Source organism: Sinocyclocheilus grahami, unplaced genomic scaffold (genome assembly GCF_001515645.1).
Source record: "Sinocyclocheilus grahami isolate Dianchi unplaced genomic scaffold, SAMN03320097.WGS_v1.1 scaffold459.1, whole genome shotgun sequence".
Lineage (NCBI taxonomy): Eukaryota > Metazoa > Chordata > Actinopteri > Cypriniformes > Cyprinidae > Sinocyclocheilus > Sinocyclocheilus grahami.
Window position 1 is genome coordinate 902,994 of NW_015505638.1, and position 13,653 is coordinate 916,646.

Below are 13,653 nucleotides of genomic sequence, written 5' to 3' on the forward strand. Positions count from 1 at the left end.
CTTAGTTTCTTTTTCTTTTTGTTATTTGCTGAGTTTATATGAGTATGTTTTAGTTGTTTTGATGTATTTTTTGGGGGGGGGGGGGGGGGGGGGGATGCCTCCCATGCAGTCCTTCATTTTTTGGTTTGAAAACTCAGGCAAAGGTATTGTTAAAAATAATTTGTTATTAAATATAAATGGTGTTTTTTGATTCAGTTAGGACATTATTATTTGTAGTCTTATTATTTAGTTATCATTTTGTCAAAGCAAAAATAAAACAATAATTAAAAGCAATAATCAGGTTAACATATCAGTTAACGGACACTTACAGTGGGTACGGAAAGTATTCAGACCCCCTTAAATTTTTCCCTCTTCAATATCCATCAGTTGATCTCTAAAGTGTATTGGGTTAGTTATATGTTACAGACTGACATTTAAAAAATAATAAAAGAAAACTGAAAAAAAAAAGTAATTTTCTCAGTGTAATAATAACTCTTATAGAGTGACCTATAGTTAGTATCTTGGCTTTTCTGCCTTTTTTCTGTCTTTATATGCATTTGACCTTCTGTTCTGTAGAGGTACATGCAGTACATGCGTATCTGATGCGCACACACTCACTCCATCACCTAAATATAATAATCTTGGACAATTTCCCGATCATGGCATTGTCACTCCATACCACCCTTCCTTTAATTAACACTCCTGCTATACTGCAGTGATGCTGCTGTAATTAGTGGTACTTGTGGTACCACATTAGTGGTATGAAGGTGATTGGCTCCCTCTGATATCATGTAAAGCCTCTGTCTGGATTTATATGTAGGATGAGGATCATCCTGTTTAGCACAGACCACAGCCCCTCAGTGCTCATCTAGTCCTAGAACACACGTGCTGTTTGAATTGGCCTCCCAGTCATGTCATATGATGTCAACTGAAGTGAGATGAGGCTGCTTTTTGTCTGGTGCTCCGAAGGGAACTCCACATTTGAGGATACAATCCTATAACATTCTGCCAAACATCAGATCTTTCTCTGCCTTCACCTTTTTTTTTTAACTACTTGAATCCAACATCCACATGTGTTTTCAGTTTGGCTTGTCAACATTTCCCCGTTACCATGGCAGCCTGAGGGGAGCTTGATCTCTCTCCCTCTGCACTTTTTATTAAGTCCTATACACCCTTGTGCCCTTTCACTCTGTTGAACTTCTCATTAAATGAGAAGAAATATACATGACACTATATATTTAACACTATGTATTCAAGAATTCTAGAAATGTAGCTATCTAAGCTTCTTAGATTAACCTGAGGCCACTGAATTTATCCAGCATGCTGGTGCATCTCAGGCTTTACTTTTAAAAACTCTGCGAGGTGCATGAGAAGTTATGTAAAACAATTTCCTCCTCTGTGCTATCAAGAGAACAGCCAGTTTTCCGCAAGAGAGAAACACTATTGACTACAGAGTCTGTTTGAAACATCACTGCTGTGTTTATGCTCAGCTGGATAAGATGTAATGCTTCAGTCCATGGCTCTCCATCAAAAAACATGGAGCTTGGTAAAAAACATGACTTCATTCATCTAGACAGGATTTAGTGCCTTTGTTTAGTATGTGAATAACTTCCATAGCTGTTCCTCAACAATATTTTAGAAGATCAATTTGAGTAGTGTACTTGGTTACTTAAAGCTAAAGTGTGTATTTTCTGTATCAGTAGCATCACAAAACATTATTGCAAAAATAATGACTATTTTTAAACAGGTTTTGCAGAATACTGCCCTGTCTGTTATTGGTTGGAACAAAACAGTCTTGACCCAAACTCACACTATTGGTTGAGCCAGTGTTGCTGTTGTCAGGCTAGTCAGGATACTTAAACAAACAGAGAAATGTTTTGATAGTTCCATAGAGCCATAGAGTGTATACTGTTCTGGGAAATAAACGTACAAATGGCTTACTAATGGTGAAGGGAAAAAAAACAGTAATTACACATTTTGGAAATAATTAAGCTTAAATCAAGTCCAGTCTGTATTGATGCAGTTTGGCTCAGCTATTTTCAGATTCAGAGAAAGCATTTACACTACCATTCAAAAGTTTGAGGTCAGAAGATTTTTATTAATACTTTTATTGAGAAAGGATATATTAAATTGATCAAAAGTGATTGTAAAGACATTTATGTTATAAAATATTTCCATTCTTAATAAAGGCTATTTGTCTTCAAAGAATCCTGAAAAAATACATCTTTCTTGAGCACCAAATCAGAAGAGATATTAATGATCTCTGAAGGATCATGTGTCACTGAAAACTGGAGTAATAATTCAGCTTTGCCATCCCAGGAATACATTTCATAAGAAACTTATTTTTTTGCTTTTTTCCCATACTTGCTCCAAACTTTTGAAACTTTAATAATTTTGCCTATGAAGTATAGTTTTGCAGTATAGTTGTCATTGCATTTTCAGCTTGTGTAGAAAAAAGGTTTTTAGTGTACTTTAGCTTTAATAGTGAAATATCTAATTGCTGCAATATTACCAGTGCTGCAAACCAGAATTGCAAAATTTCTTCCATTGTTCAGACTAACATCCTGCCGCACATTCTCACGATGATACAGAAGTTGATAATATGTCACATTGTTTGAACGGTGTTTTGAATGCCACAGTACTACCTCAGAATGGCTTACTTAGTTTTCTCTGCATGTTGACTTTGTTTGCTGTATGCTTTCTCTCTTTCTGTTTACCGACTGTGTGGTTGTGTGTGTCCTTTTTTTGTTTTGTTATATAAACTGATCACTTCTGCTCTTCATAAGAGGAGATGAGGCAATAGGTTTGCAAGGGGTTCAAAACTTGGAACAGGATTTCCTCTCCAATTCAAGCAACTGCAGATGGATTTAAATGGTCATTCGCCCCATTTTTACACCGTTGGATCCCATTTGTCTCGTAGAACAAGCATAAGACGGTAAAAAGTCTAGATACACTGTTTAAAACAAAACAAAAAATATAAATCATACTGACATAGCCATTTAAATTATTTTATAGTTCATGAAAGATCACAAAATGTTTCTTTTTGATGAGAAAACAGATAAATGAGTGGATTTGTTGACATTTTATGTGCCTTATGTCAGTATTTCGTTTTCCAAATTCTAGTTTTAAAACAAGAACCCCTTTAAAGGAAGCAATGAAACTGATGTGTTGGTTGACAGCAAACAGGTGCCTCAAACCTCTCCTGCTCTCTTGTAAGCAGAAGCTCGAGTTGCTGGAGGAATAGCAGGTATGCATTTCGAGAAAATGCCAGGGCATTTTCCACAATTAGGCCCCACGCTGCTGGTTCTGGAGTCGGTGTGCCCTGGCAAGAGTACCAGAGCACTTCCATCTTGGAATGGACTCCTGGAATTAATAGCCTACTGTTGACATACCAGACAAGGAGGGGCCTATTAACCTCTTAGTGGATTAAAAAGTTATTTTTAAACCAATTGATTCTCATAGACGGTCCTCGTAGAAAATGGTCTCCTTAGCTCACTCCCTATAAATGTCTCCTTTTCTGAGAAAGCAGCAATGCAAAACACCATGCTTTGTTTGTCAATGTATTTTGACCCAGCACTTTTTTTTATTTATTTTTTATTCATTCAGTCAGTCAGTCTAACATGAAAAGCTCCCTGTAAAGATAAAAGTGTTTAATATCTGCATGCAGGTCAGATTGTGCCTAGACTGTATGTGTTTGTTCTGATCTGCTGAAGCATTTATCAAAACCCTCAATGTTTCTCTGAAGCGTGTAGAGCATATGAGGATCCAACCACAGATCAAGTCCTAAAATTTTAAAGAACATGAGAAGTTTACCATTTAAAATGTAAGTTCATTCATCATTTACTCACACTTTTGTTGCTTCAAACCTGTATGACTTTTTTTCTCATTGGAGCAGAAAGGGGATATTTTGAAGATTGTCTTGTGTTTTTGTTTTTGTTTTTTGGTCAGTACAGTTAAAGTGTGTTGGGTCACGTGTTGTTTTAAACCCATTGACCTTATTGTATGGTCAAAAAGAATTGAAACATTCTCAAAATGTCATCTTTTATGCTCCACAGAAGAAAATCACACAGGTTTGAAAAAACATGAAAATTGTCTCATTTTTGTGTGAACTGTCCCTTTTAAGTACCTAATGACTTTGATGAAACAGCTTATTGAATAAAATTGTGAACATTCCCTGTTTGCTCTTACATAATTCAACATTTCTGATGATTCAGCTCTTGCACATGGTGTTAAATCAATCGATTGAACTGGTGGAGTTGACTGGACTAGTGAACGTGCCATGTTTGCGGTTGCAGAACTTGTGAAAATCACACAGGAATCATTAGAGGGATTTGCAGATTACTGTGAATCTGAGATGACGCATAAAGCTGAAGCTTTATAGAGCACCATCTGCTGGTGGTGACTGGAGTCATTTGTTACCCCTTAACTTGTTCAGTTTTATCTTATCTGCTAGTATTTGGTGTCTCTCAATATAAGTGTTTCCCTTTCAATTCGAAATATAATAACATACAGACACATAGTTATCCATAGTGATAATAAATGTCAACTCATTCTTCTGTTTGTCTCCCTCAGGATTGGCCTTTCGATGACGGCGCACCTCCTCCTACCAAGATCGTGGATGACTGGCTGAGTCTGCTGAAGAATAAGTTCTGTGAAGATCCAGGCTGCTGTGTGGCTGTGCATTGTGTGGCCGGACTGGGCCGGTGAGTGCCAAGCTATTCTGTAATCGCAGAAGTGCTGCTAACGCCAAAGCTATAGCCGTCTGTGTGATATGTTAAGAAATTAGCTCAACTTTATCTAACCAGTATGCCAAGCCAGTGCTGTGGCCGCACTGAATTGCTGTGTTTTTTTGTTTTTTTTTGCACTAATTTTCCACAGTGGAATGATCTGGCAACTCAAAAGAACCCTATTTTGGTTGAGGATGTGACACTTAATGACTGTTTTTGCTAAAATATCGTACTTTTCTTCTATTACACTCACCTAAGTCAATGTAAGTGATGATTCTGATTGGAAATTGGGTGAAATATCCTAGTAAGTATAATTATACTAGTATAATTGTATAATTATCCAATTATATTTACAAAAATTACAAGGATTGGGAGATATCTAGAAATATGTGAACAATAGCCATTCAAATCAGTGTTGTTTATGTTGACTAAAATTAAACTATTAAATAATTTTCATAATTGAATGACTTGAAAATGTAATTGAAAATAAATCTGAAATAAAGTATAAATGTTACATGAAAAAAAGTTAAAACAAACTAAAATTAACATGCAAACTGAAAAAATAAAAAAAATTATCCAATTCTAAATATTCATAGTATATAAATAATACTGAAATAGAATTGTTTCAAATGATAATCTTCTTTGCTTTCTACAATATTTTGCAGATGCAGATTCCATGTAGTCCTAGTAATTTTCCAGCCTGCTGCTGTGGCTGTTCAGAAATTGTAGACGTGCAAATGCACATCTGAATTTGATGGGTCAGGCTTTATGTGGCTCGATTCGCTCTCTTACAAAAATTCTCAAACATATCAACAGCCTTTCCCAGGATCTGTTGCTCTTTTTCCCTCAGAATGCAATCAAGGACTGTGTGTAATAGCTTTAAGCTGGCTTGTGTTAGTGTAGTGTTTGAGTTCTGCTGTTTACATTTGGTTTCTCATCACTATTTTTTATTTTTTTGCTTTACCCCAAATACCCCTCAGCGACAGGCTTCTCAGTCTTGGCCCGTGTCCTCTGCAGGTCAAACCCATTCTCCCTGCCTGACCGCTGTGTGCCAAAACCAACCATCCAAACGGACACACAATATTAATCCAAGTTTATTATTCAAAGCATCTGAAGGTTGACATCTGAAGATGAAATAGAAAGCGAATAATAAGCAGCTATCTTAATTGCTCCTTCATATCTCTTTTCAGTGAGGGATCCTGGTGTAGTCACGGTGTTGCCCTCTTATCCGGCCAGCTATCAAAACACACAGACCTTAATTAAGCTGTGGCGCTTGAATTGTTGAGCCAGACGCTCAAATGTGGTGGTTTTGCAGGAGTGGTAAGCTAATGACAGTCTGGTTTAACCTGCCTGCCCTCCTCCCACACTGACCCCTGACCGCTTCTAATGACAAGTTAAGCACCATTCTCTCTGACGTAGATTGCAGCTCCTGTGGGAGCCCTCAGCAGTTTTTGTCAGAGCCAATGTTTGCTTTAGCAGGATGAGTTTGTGTTGTTACGCATTGGAAAGGGGCACACTCAGGAGACTTCAAAGCTGTCAGGACCCTGAGCGCAAACAGTAAAAATAAGGTCTCTGACAGGGAATGACACACTTTTCAAATCAAAATTTATTGTATTTTAGTAAATCTGGGATTAGCACGTAATGACGTTTAGGCCCTCCCCCCACCCTCGAAAAAAATAAAAATAATGATCTAACTGCTCTGTAAACAATTACAATGATTGCTTAAAATGCATTGCCATTCAAATTAAATGTCATTAAAAGGATAGTTCATCCAAAAATTTAAATTCTGTCAAATTCTATTTACTCACCCTTATGTCATTCCAAACCCATATGACTTGCTTTCCTTTGCAGAACATAGAAAAATTATGTTTTGAAGAATGTTGGTAACCAAAAAGTTTTGGTTGCCATTGGCTACCATTGTATGGACAAAAAATACAGTGAAAAGTCAAAGGGGAATCAAAACTGTTTGGTTACCAACATTCTTCAAAATACCTTCTTTCTTGTTCCACCAAAAAAAGAATAAAGGTTTGAAACAACATAAGCTTAAGTACATTATGATAGAGGTTTCATTTTTGGGTGGGCTATCTTTTTAAGATATAAAAATTGTCATCTACTCACCCTCGTGTCATTCTAAACCTGTGTGACTTTTTCATGGAACATAAAAAGAGAAATGTTGAAGAATATTGTTTTTTTCCCCAACTCTTCTTTTTTTGAAAATGAATTGGTATTTGGGCTGCCAGGGTCTATATCAAGTCTTGAAGCCATACAGTAGCTTTTTTTGATGAATAGACTGTAATGTAAGTTGTAGAATAATGAATCTTGCCACTCAGAAAAATTTAAGATACTGTAACTGCAGACCTGTTCTCTGATGCATTAGGTGGTATCCTATCCTTGCTGAGAAGGGCTGAATGGGTCACTTTTCCTGGAAAACATATTGTTTCCTGGCATTAAACACTGTGCATGTATGTATATGTTGCAGGGCTCCAGTGCTGGTGGCTCTGGCACTTATAGAGAGCGGAATGAAATATGAGGACGCCATTCAGTTGATTAGACAGTAAGTATACATTACAGCTAACAATACATTACCAACACCTTGCAGCAGAGTGGTACAACAGCGATACAACCCAGTCAATACAGTGAGCGATACAGTACAAGCACAGTAAATGATGCAACAGTGATATTGTGCATCATTAATGCCTCACGGCTAATTCTACGGCAAGCAAATTATGAAGTCAAAAAATTATGACATACATTATGACACCATTATGACATACAACAGTAGCAGACAACACAGAGCTAATGCATTACAGAAAACAATCAATAAAATATAACTGCTTATATTAATTAAAATACTGCTTAAAATAAAGATTAATGTACATACATGCATATATTATCATACATTTAATTTAAGCCATTAAAAATTTGTGTATATTACTGAAAAACTGTAATATATATTTTCTGTATTAATTTGTGTATATATTAAGATATTAATATTTAAAAGTGTATATTAGTATATTAATATATAATTTTTATATAGCTTCTAATGTATATACATGTGTGTGTATATATGCATGTATACATTTAACAAACATTTAACATCCTATTAAGTCAAAATATTTAGTATATTGCTAAATATATTTTATATATACTTACATATACTTTTATGTTTTATATATACAAGCTTGTAGGTGTGTTTAATATATAAATTTTTTCATTGTTATAAACAAATGAATGATTTAGGGTTTAACATATATCTTAATTGTCTATGTGCGTTTAATATCGTTATTATTACTATTATTATAAACAGAAAAAAACATTGATTAAAAAAAATGAATATAACTAATGCCCCCCCCCCAGGAAACGTCGGGGCGCCATCAACAGCAAGCAGCTGACGTACCTGGAGAAGTACCGCCCCAAACAGAGACTGCGTTTCAAAGACCCACACAACCACAAAAGCAAGTGCTGCCTCATGTGATCCAGTCTCACCAGCCTGCCACTGAAGGAACCAGTCACTCATGGACTAAACCAGACTAGAATTACCAATCTAGTGCATTTGAACATTTCAGGAAGGGAATTCAACCCCCTTTTAGTGTATATGTCAGACCCCCGCACACAGGGTCTTCACCAGCTCAGGGCTGTGAAAGACGATCCTCTTGAATTTTGTCTTTACACACAAATCCCCCCCCCCCACCCTCATCCTCATCCTCAGCTACCACCCATCACACTGTACCAGCAGCACGCAATCCAAAGATGATCATGGCCACCGGCCACCTGCTCATAGAACAGAATCACTGTTGTTATGCTCACGCTTTCGTATGAAACTGCTTGACTACCCTGTTCTTTCCCTCTCTTGAAATTTAGAAGTTTCTGAATGCATGTCGCCGTACTTATTTGAAGATGTGAGTGAGTGGTTTAACCTAGCCCTTTTTTTCTACTTTGAATCATGAATCTACTCTGGGATTCAAGTTTGTTGCACCACTGGCTGCTTGGTTTTTGGTTTTTGGATGTTTTAGCTGCTTTGAAATCACGTTGAAGCTCATAAAAAAGAAATCCAGCTAATCTGACACCTTGCTGTGCCACAGTATCGCAGCAGTGAACTGAGAGAAATCCATGAGTGAGCACACTTGTAGATCAGTAGTTCTGTTTTAATTTAACACAGCAGCCACAAGAGGGAGACCTCACACTATGTACTTCACATGTAAAATCGTGTGCTGCGTACAAGTACAGCATTTTTGAATTGCCAGTTTTATTTATTTTTTGCTGTTTACACTCAGTGCTCATGCGAGGCTGTTTAGTTGTATTGTGGACACTTACTGTGGAATTACAAAATGAACTTTTCAAAGTGAGGCTTAAAATATTTAGTCTTGTCCGTATAGTAGGAAATGAAATCTGGAATCACAGGAATCAATCTGCCCAACTAGTGGTGATATAGACACCAGTGAAGATGAAAAAAAAAAGGGGTAATAAATCTGTGTCAGGTACTGAAATGATCTTGCATCACATGCGTCATTAATCTGTTAATATGAAATACATAAGACCTTGTATCTGGGATAAAGAAATTTCTCTGCCTTTGAAATCAAAATCAACAGCTAGTGAAGCAAATATTAAGGAAATATCTAATAAAAGAGTATCTTTGTTTAATTGTGTCTATGAGAAGAATAAGCAAATTAATTATGGTTATGTTTTGTTTACATTTGCCATGAACGGACATATTTAAAACTGAGCTTACTCCAATTTAGAGCTGAACTTTAAGACAGGAGGTCAGGTGTTTATCAAATTTGCATTTCTGCAAATTTGAACACTTGATAGTCCATATGGCTCCCATTTATAAAAAAAAAAAAAAAAAAGTGTGAATAAAGCAGCTCAATGTTGCACACATATATAAGGGCTTCTCTGTCTCACATGTTGTTTAGTCACTTTTGTTACTGTCTCCACCATCTGTTGAGTGTCTGCATTTGCAAATATGTAATCTTTTGATGAGTTGTGGCCTCAATAAATTTAATAGTTCATCTTGAAATGTCTCTGGAAACCAATGTGATCTGCAAAATAATGTAACAAATTTAACATTTTCATGAATATATTTAGATATCATCGCTAGTGCTGCTTTTGTGATAAAGGATGGTGCAAGACTCAGGTTTATCCTGACCACATTCATTTGTGGTCCTGAAGATGATGGCATCATCCATGAGAATGTCCACCAAGTTTTTTCCACTTGTCTTTTTCTTGTCCCTGACTTTGAATAAAACAACAGAGCTAAAGTCGTTACCCTTGACACTGGAAGATATAGTAGTGTGAGTATTTAAAAATCATGGGTGCCATCAGAGATGATCTGATCTGTAACATTACACTCTTACACCGTAGTAAGGTTCATTGACCCACTGGTTTCCTGATCATATCTAAAGTGGCCTGTTTGATATCAACATATTATTGATATTACGTGTTTTATTAAACAGTGATACATAATTAATGATCTATTGTTCCCTGTTCATATCTACAGTGATTGACATTATTGTATTATTGATCATTTTAATACCAAACAAGAAAATTTAATAATTTATGTACATATTGCTCTTTTATGAAATTGGAACAGATGTCAAATCTGAAATCTGGATGAATTAAAAATGAATAAAAACAGATTGCTCAATATCACAGTATCATCTCATTGGTGGTCATTCTGGTATTGCTCACAAGCATGTACCGGCTGTTGAGTTGTTATTGATGTACAATGTATTTTATTCCTGTTTCTATGATAACATGTAATCACAAAATCTAGCAAAGAATGATTATAGCAAAGAAGGAAAAAAATATTATTTTAAGGTATAATGGGTGTATACAGTAATCCTTGAGTCTTTAGATTTTAATTAAATCGAATGGTAGTTATAGCACATTGTTTCCAGTACACTTTCCCATTTAGCGCCATCTGTTTTATTAATGGCAACAGGTTTTCAAGTTCTTGTAGACAAAAACTGACCTTAAATAGTGTCATCACCATGCTTGAAGGTAATGAAAAGGTCTTAATGTCTTCTAACTGCAAGTATGAAGAGATGGCCACTTGCATGAACATATAGCCTACATATTCTATGAAGTGATGGCTTTTTGTTGTCTCCTCTGAAAGTTTTCTATAGGAAGATACAATTCTAAGTTTTGTAAATGTATGCATTTTTAAAATCTATAATGCCACGCCTAAACAATAAAATTAGAAAATTTCTAAATTTGGAAAATATGCACAGATTTGACGTTGAAACAAACAAGCAGGGGAAAATAACTGCAGAAATATTTGTTGGGAAATATTATGTCCATTGCAAAAATATGAAAGTAAATAAATAAATAAAATCATAATAGCTACACTGTAAAAAGTTAAAAAAAAATATTTCGCAGTTTAGTTGATTTTAAAGTTGACAACTTGCAGTCTCTGAATTTGTTCATTCAACTTAAAGGGGTGGTTCAGCGGGTTTTTACTAGGCTTGATTGTGTTTATGGGGTGCAGTCTAACATGTGTTAACGCTTCGTTTTTAAAAAAACGAATAATTTTTCACATAATTTGCCTTTATTCCACGCCTCTCTGTCCCTTCTCTGAGGGGCTGATCATTTCCTTCTTTTATGAAGCCCCTCCCTCAGAAATAGGCGATGGGCTCTGATTGGTTAGCTAGCCCAGTGTGTTGTGATTGGCTAAACCGCCTCTAGTGCCCGTCTAATCGTCCCGCCCCTCTCCTCAGCGGCATGTGCTTCGGTTGTATTGTAAACAAAGGTGTCATTAATATCACTTATCAGTTTGAGCATGATTGAGAAGCAGAGGATATTATTGAAGAGGATCGTGCAGAACCTGTGCAAGCAGCTTTTAATGGTAGGCATATGTTTTTTGTTTGTTGTTGCTTCATACTTTTAGATACGCTGTTATTTGTAAATGCTACTGCTTATGTTAGCTTTTAATATACGGTTTTATCCTGATTAAAGCTTTAATACAGTAAAGCAGCTGCACGCTGGTTCGTGTTTAACGCTTCTCATAGCTATGTGAAAATAAGTGTATAATTGTAACAGTTCATTGTTGGAGCTGAGCTGAATGAGAGAGAGATGCAGAGCGTGTGCAGAGCAGGGGGACACGAGGAACAGTATTGAGAACCGCTGATTTAGAACATTGATTTTGAAACTTGTGAATCCATTAGAATCGTTAGAAGACAGCATCGTGATTCATACATGAATAGATTTTTAAGTGCACCTCTAGTTTTCTCTTCCTCTTCTCTAAAGCAGAGCAGGCCTCGCCCCCCTTTGCTGCCTTTTCCCGAGGGTGGGGTTTATCTGGGTTTGTGATGTCACGAACCCGGGAAGTAACTTCTTGTAGTCCCTACCAGCCGTTTTTGTAGGCATTAAACTGCCAGAATTTTAAAAGACAAAATCTCCGTTTGCATTGATCTTTCAGCTTCGTAACTTTGCAGACATTGTTTATGCTCAAACAACATGAGACACTAACTAATGTTAAAAAAGTGAAATCGCAATGGACCACCCCTTTAACATTTTAAGTTTTCACTGTCTTCACTAGTTTGTAAGTTGAATGAAATAGAGTATTTGCTCCCTAAACTTAAAAAAATTTGCTGAATCAATTCAATAACAATATCACGTTCTTAACATTACTTATCGTGACTCGTGAGTTACTCGAACTGCCCCTTTTATGCACGTAATAAGCGAAACGTCGTTATTTCACAAAAAGTCGTTATTTCACAAAAAGTATTCTCATAGCTTCGTATAATTGCGGCTGAACCACTGATATCACATGGATTATTTTACAGATCTCCTTGCTACGTCTCTGGACTTGGGAACATTTCAGTTGTGTTCCATCAAAAATATCTTAATTTGTGTTGCGAAGATGAACGAAGATCTTACGGGTTTGAAACGACATGAGGGTGAGTAATTAATGACAGAATTTTCATTTTTGGGTGAACTAACCCTAAAAAAACTAATTGACATCATTTATTACAGTACAGAAACTATAAAGTATATTTTCTACCTTATTCTGTGCAGAAAATTGTAATAATTGTTTGTAGTATTTAAAACAATTATAAAATTGCAATTAGGAAAAAAATATAGATTACAAATGATTGATTATTGTCCAGCTGTGTATTTGATTTCTTATAGCAAATTCAAAGTAAGAGATAAGAAAATAATTCTTATCAAATGTAAAAAATAACAATAAAAACATACATACATAAAATTATTGTATTTGACATTTCTGTCACTTCTGAAATGATGACTGCACGCCCCTGGTGTGACAAAATGTTAGCCTATAATACTTTTAAAGCTCTTTTTTTTTCTTTTTCTTGGCTTACATAAATTTCTACTCATGCCATAGAATCATTAAACTAGCATCTAACAATGGACAAAAGTGTTTTTCCCCCTCTAACCTATGAGTCTGTAACCATAAAGGCTGCTGTGTTGCCCCCTGACTAAGCATTTAAAGAATTCAGGGGAATAATAATTAAAAAAATCCTGTGAATACACTTCAAGAATGCAGAATCCAATCGTTAATCTAATCGAATCGAATTTAATTGTAAATCGAATCGAATTTAATCGTTCTGAATTTGCAAAAATCGTTCTTTGCCTTGTCCAAATACCCACACTTGCGGTCTTGGCCACTTGAGAGCGTGTGCGCGCGACAGGAAGTAAGTGCGTAAGACTGTCCCAGGTCTTAAAAACGCCAGAGCGCAGTGCCCTTAACGCACACTAAATCCACACTATCTCGAATACCGATCCGGAGCACTATTCGAGGCTTAGTGTATCCCATCACGCATCATGTTCTGGAAATAAATCGTGAGACTTTTTGCCGAGATCTCGCGAGAGGTCACGGAAACCTTTCCAATGCAAGTTAAATATTAATATAATAATTAGATATTACATACAATTTGGTAGAAAAACAGTGTTTTTACGTTTTATTGGTGCAAAGCTGAGTAGTGGT

The 13,653-nt window shown here is 36.0% G+C and overlaps 1 protein-coding gene across 6 annotated transcripts in view; it reads left to right on the plus strand.

Moving 5' to 3' along the window:
- LOC107552859 (protein tyrosine phosphatase type IVA 3-like) overlaps nucleotides 1-9,155 on the plus strand; it is a 46,222-nt gene extending 37,067 nt beyond the window's left edge. For all 6 annotated transcript variants that reach the window (XM_016234880.1, XM_016234879.1, XM_016234878.1 and 3 more), the window contains 3 exons: nucleotides 4,552-4,682; nucleotides 7,186-7,260; nucleotides 8,064-9,155. In XM_016234880.1, coding sequence (XP_016090366.1) covers nucleotides 4,552-4,682; nucleotides 7,186-7,260; nucleotides 8,064-8,181 — 324 coding nt within the window. In that variant the 3' untranslated portion in view covers nucleotides 8,182-9,155. The remainder of the gene's footprint in view (nucleotides 1-4,551; nucleotides 4,683-7,185; nucleotides 7,261-8,063) is intronic.
- Nucleotides 9,156-13,653: the final 4,498 nt, after the last annotated feature.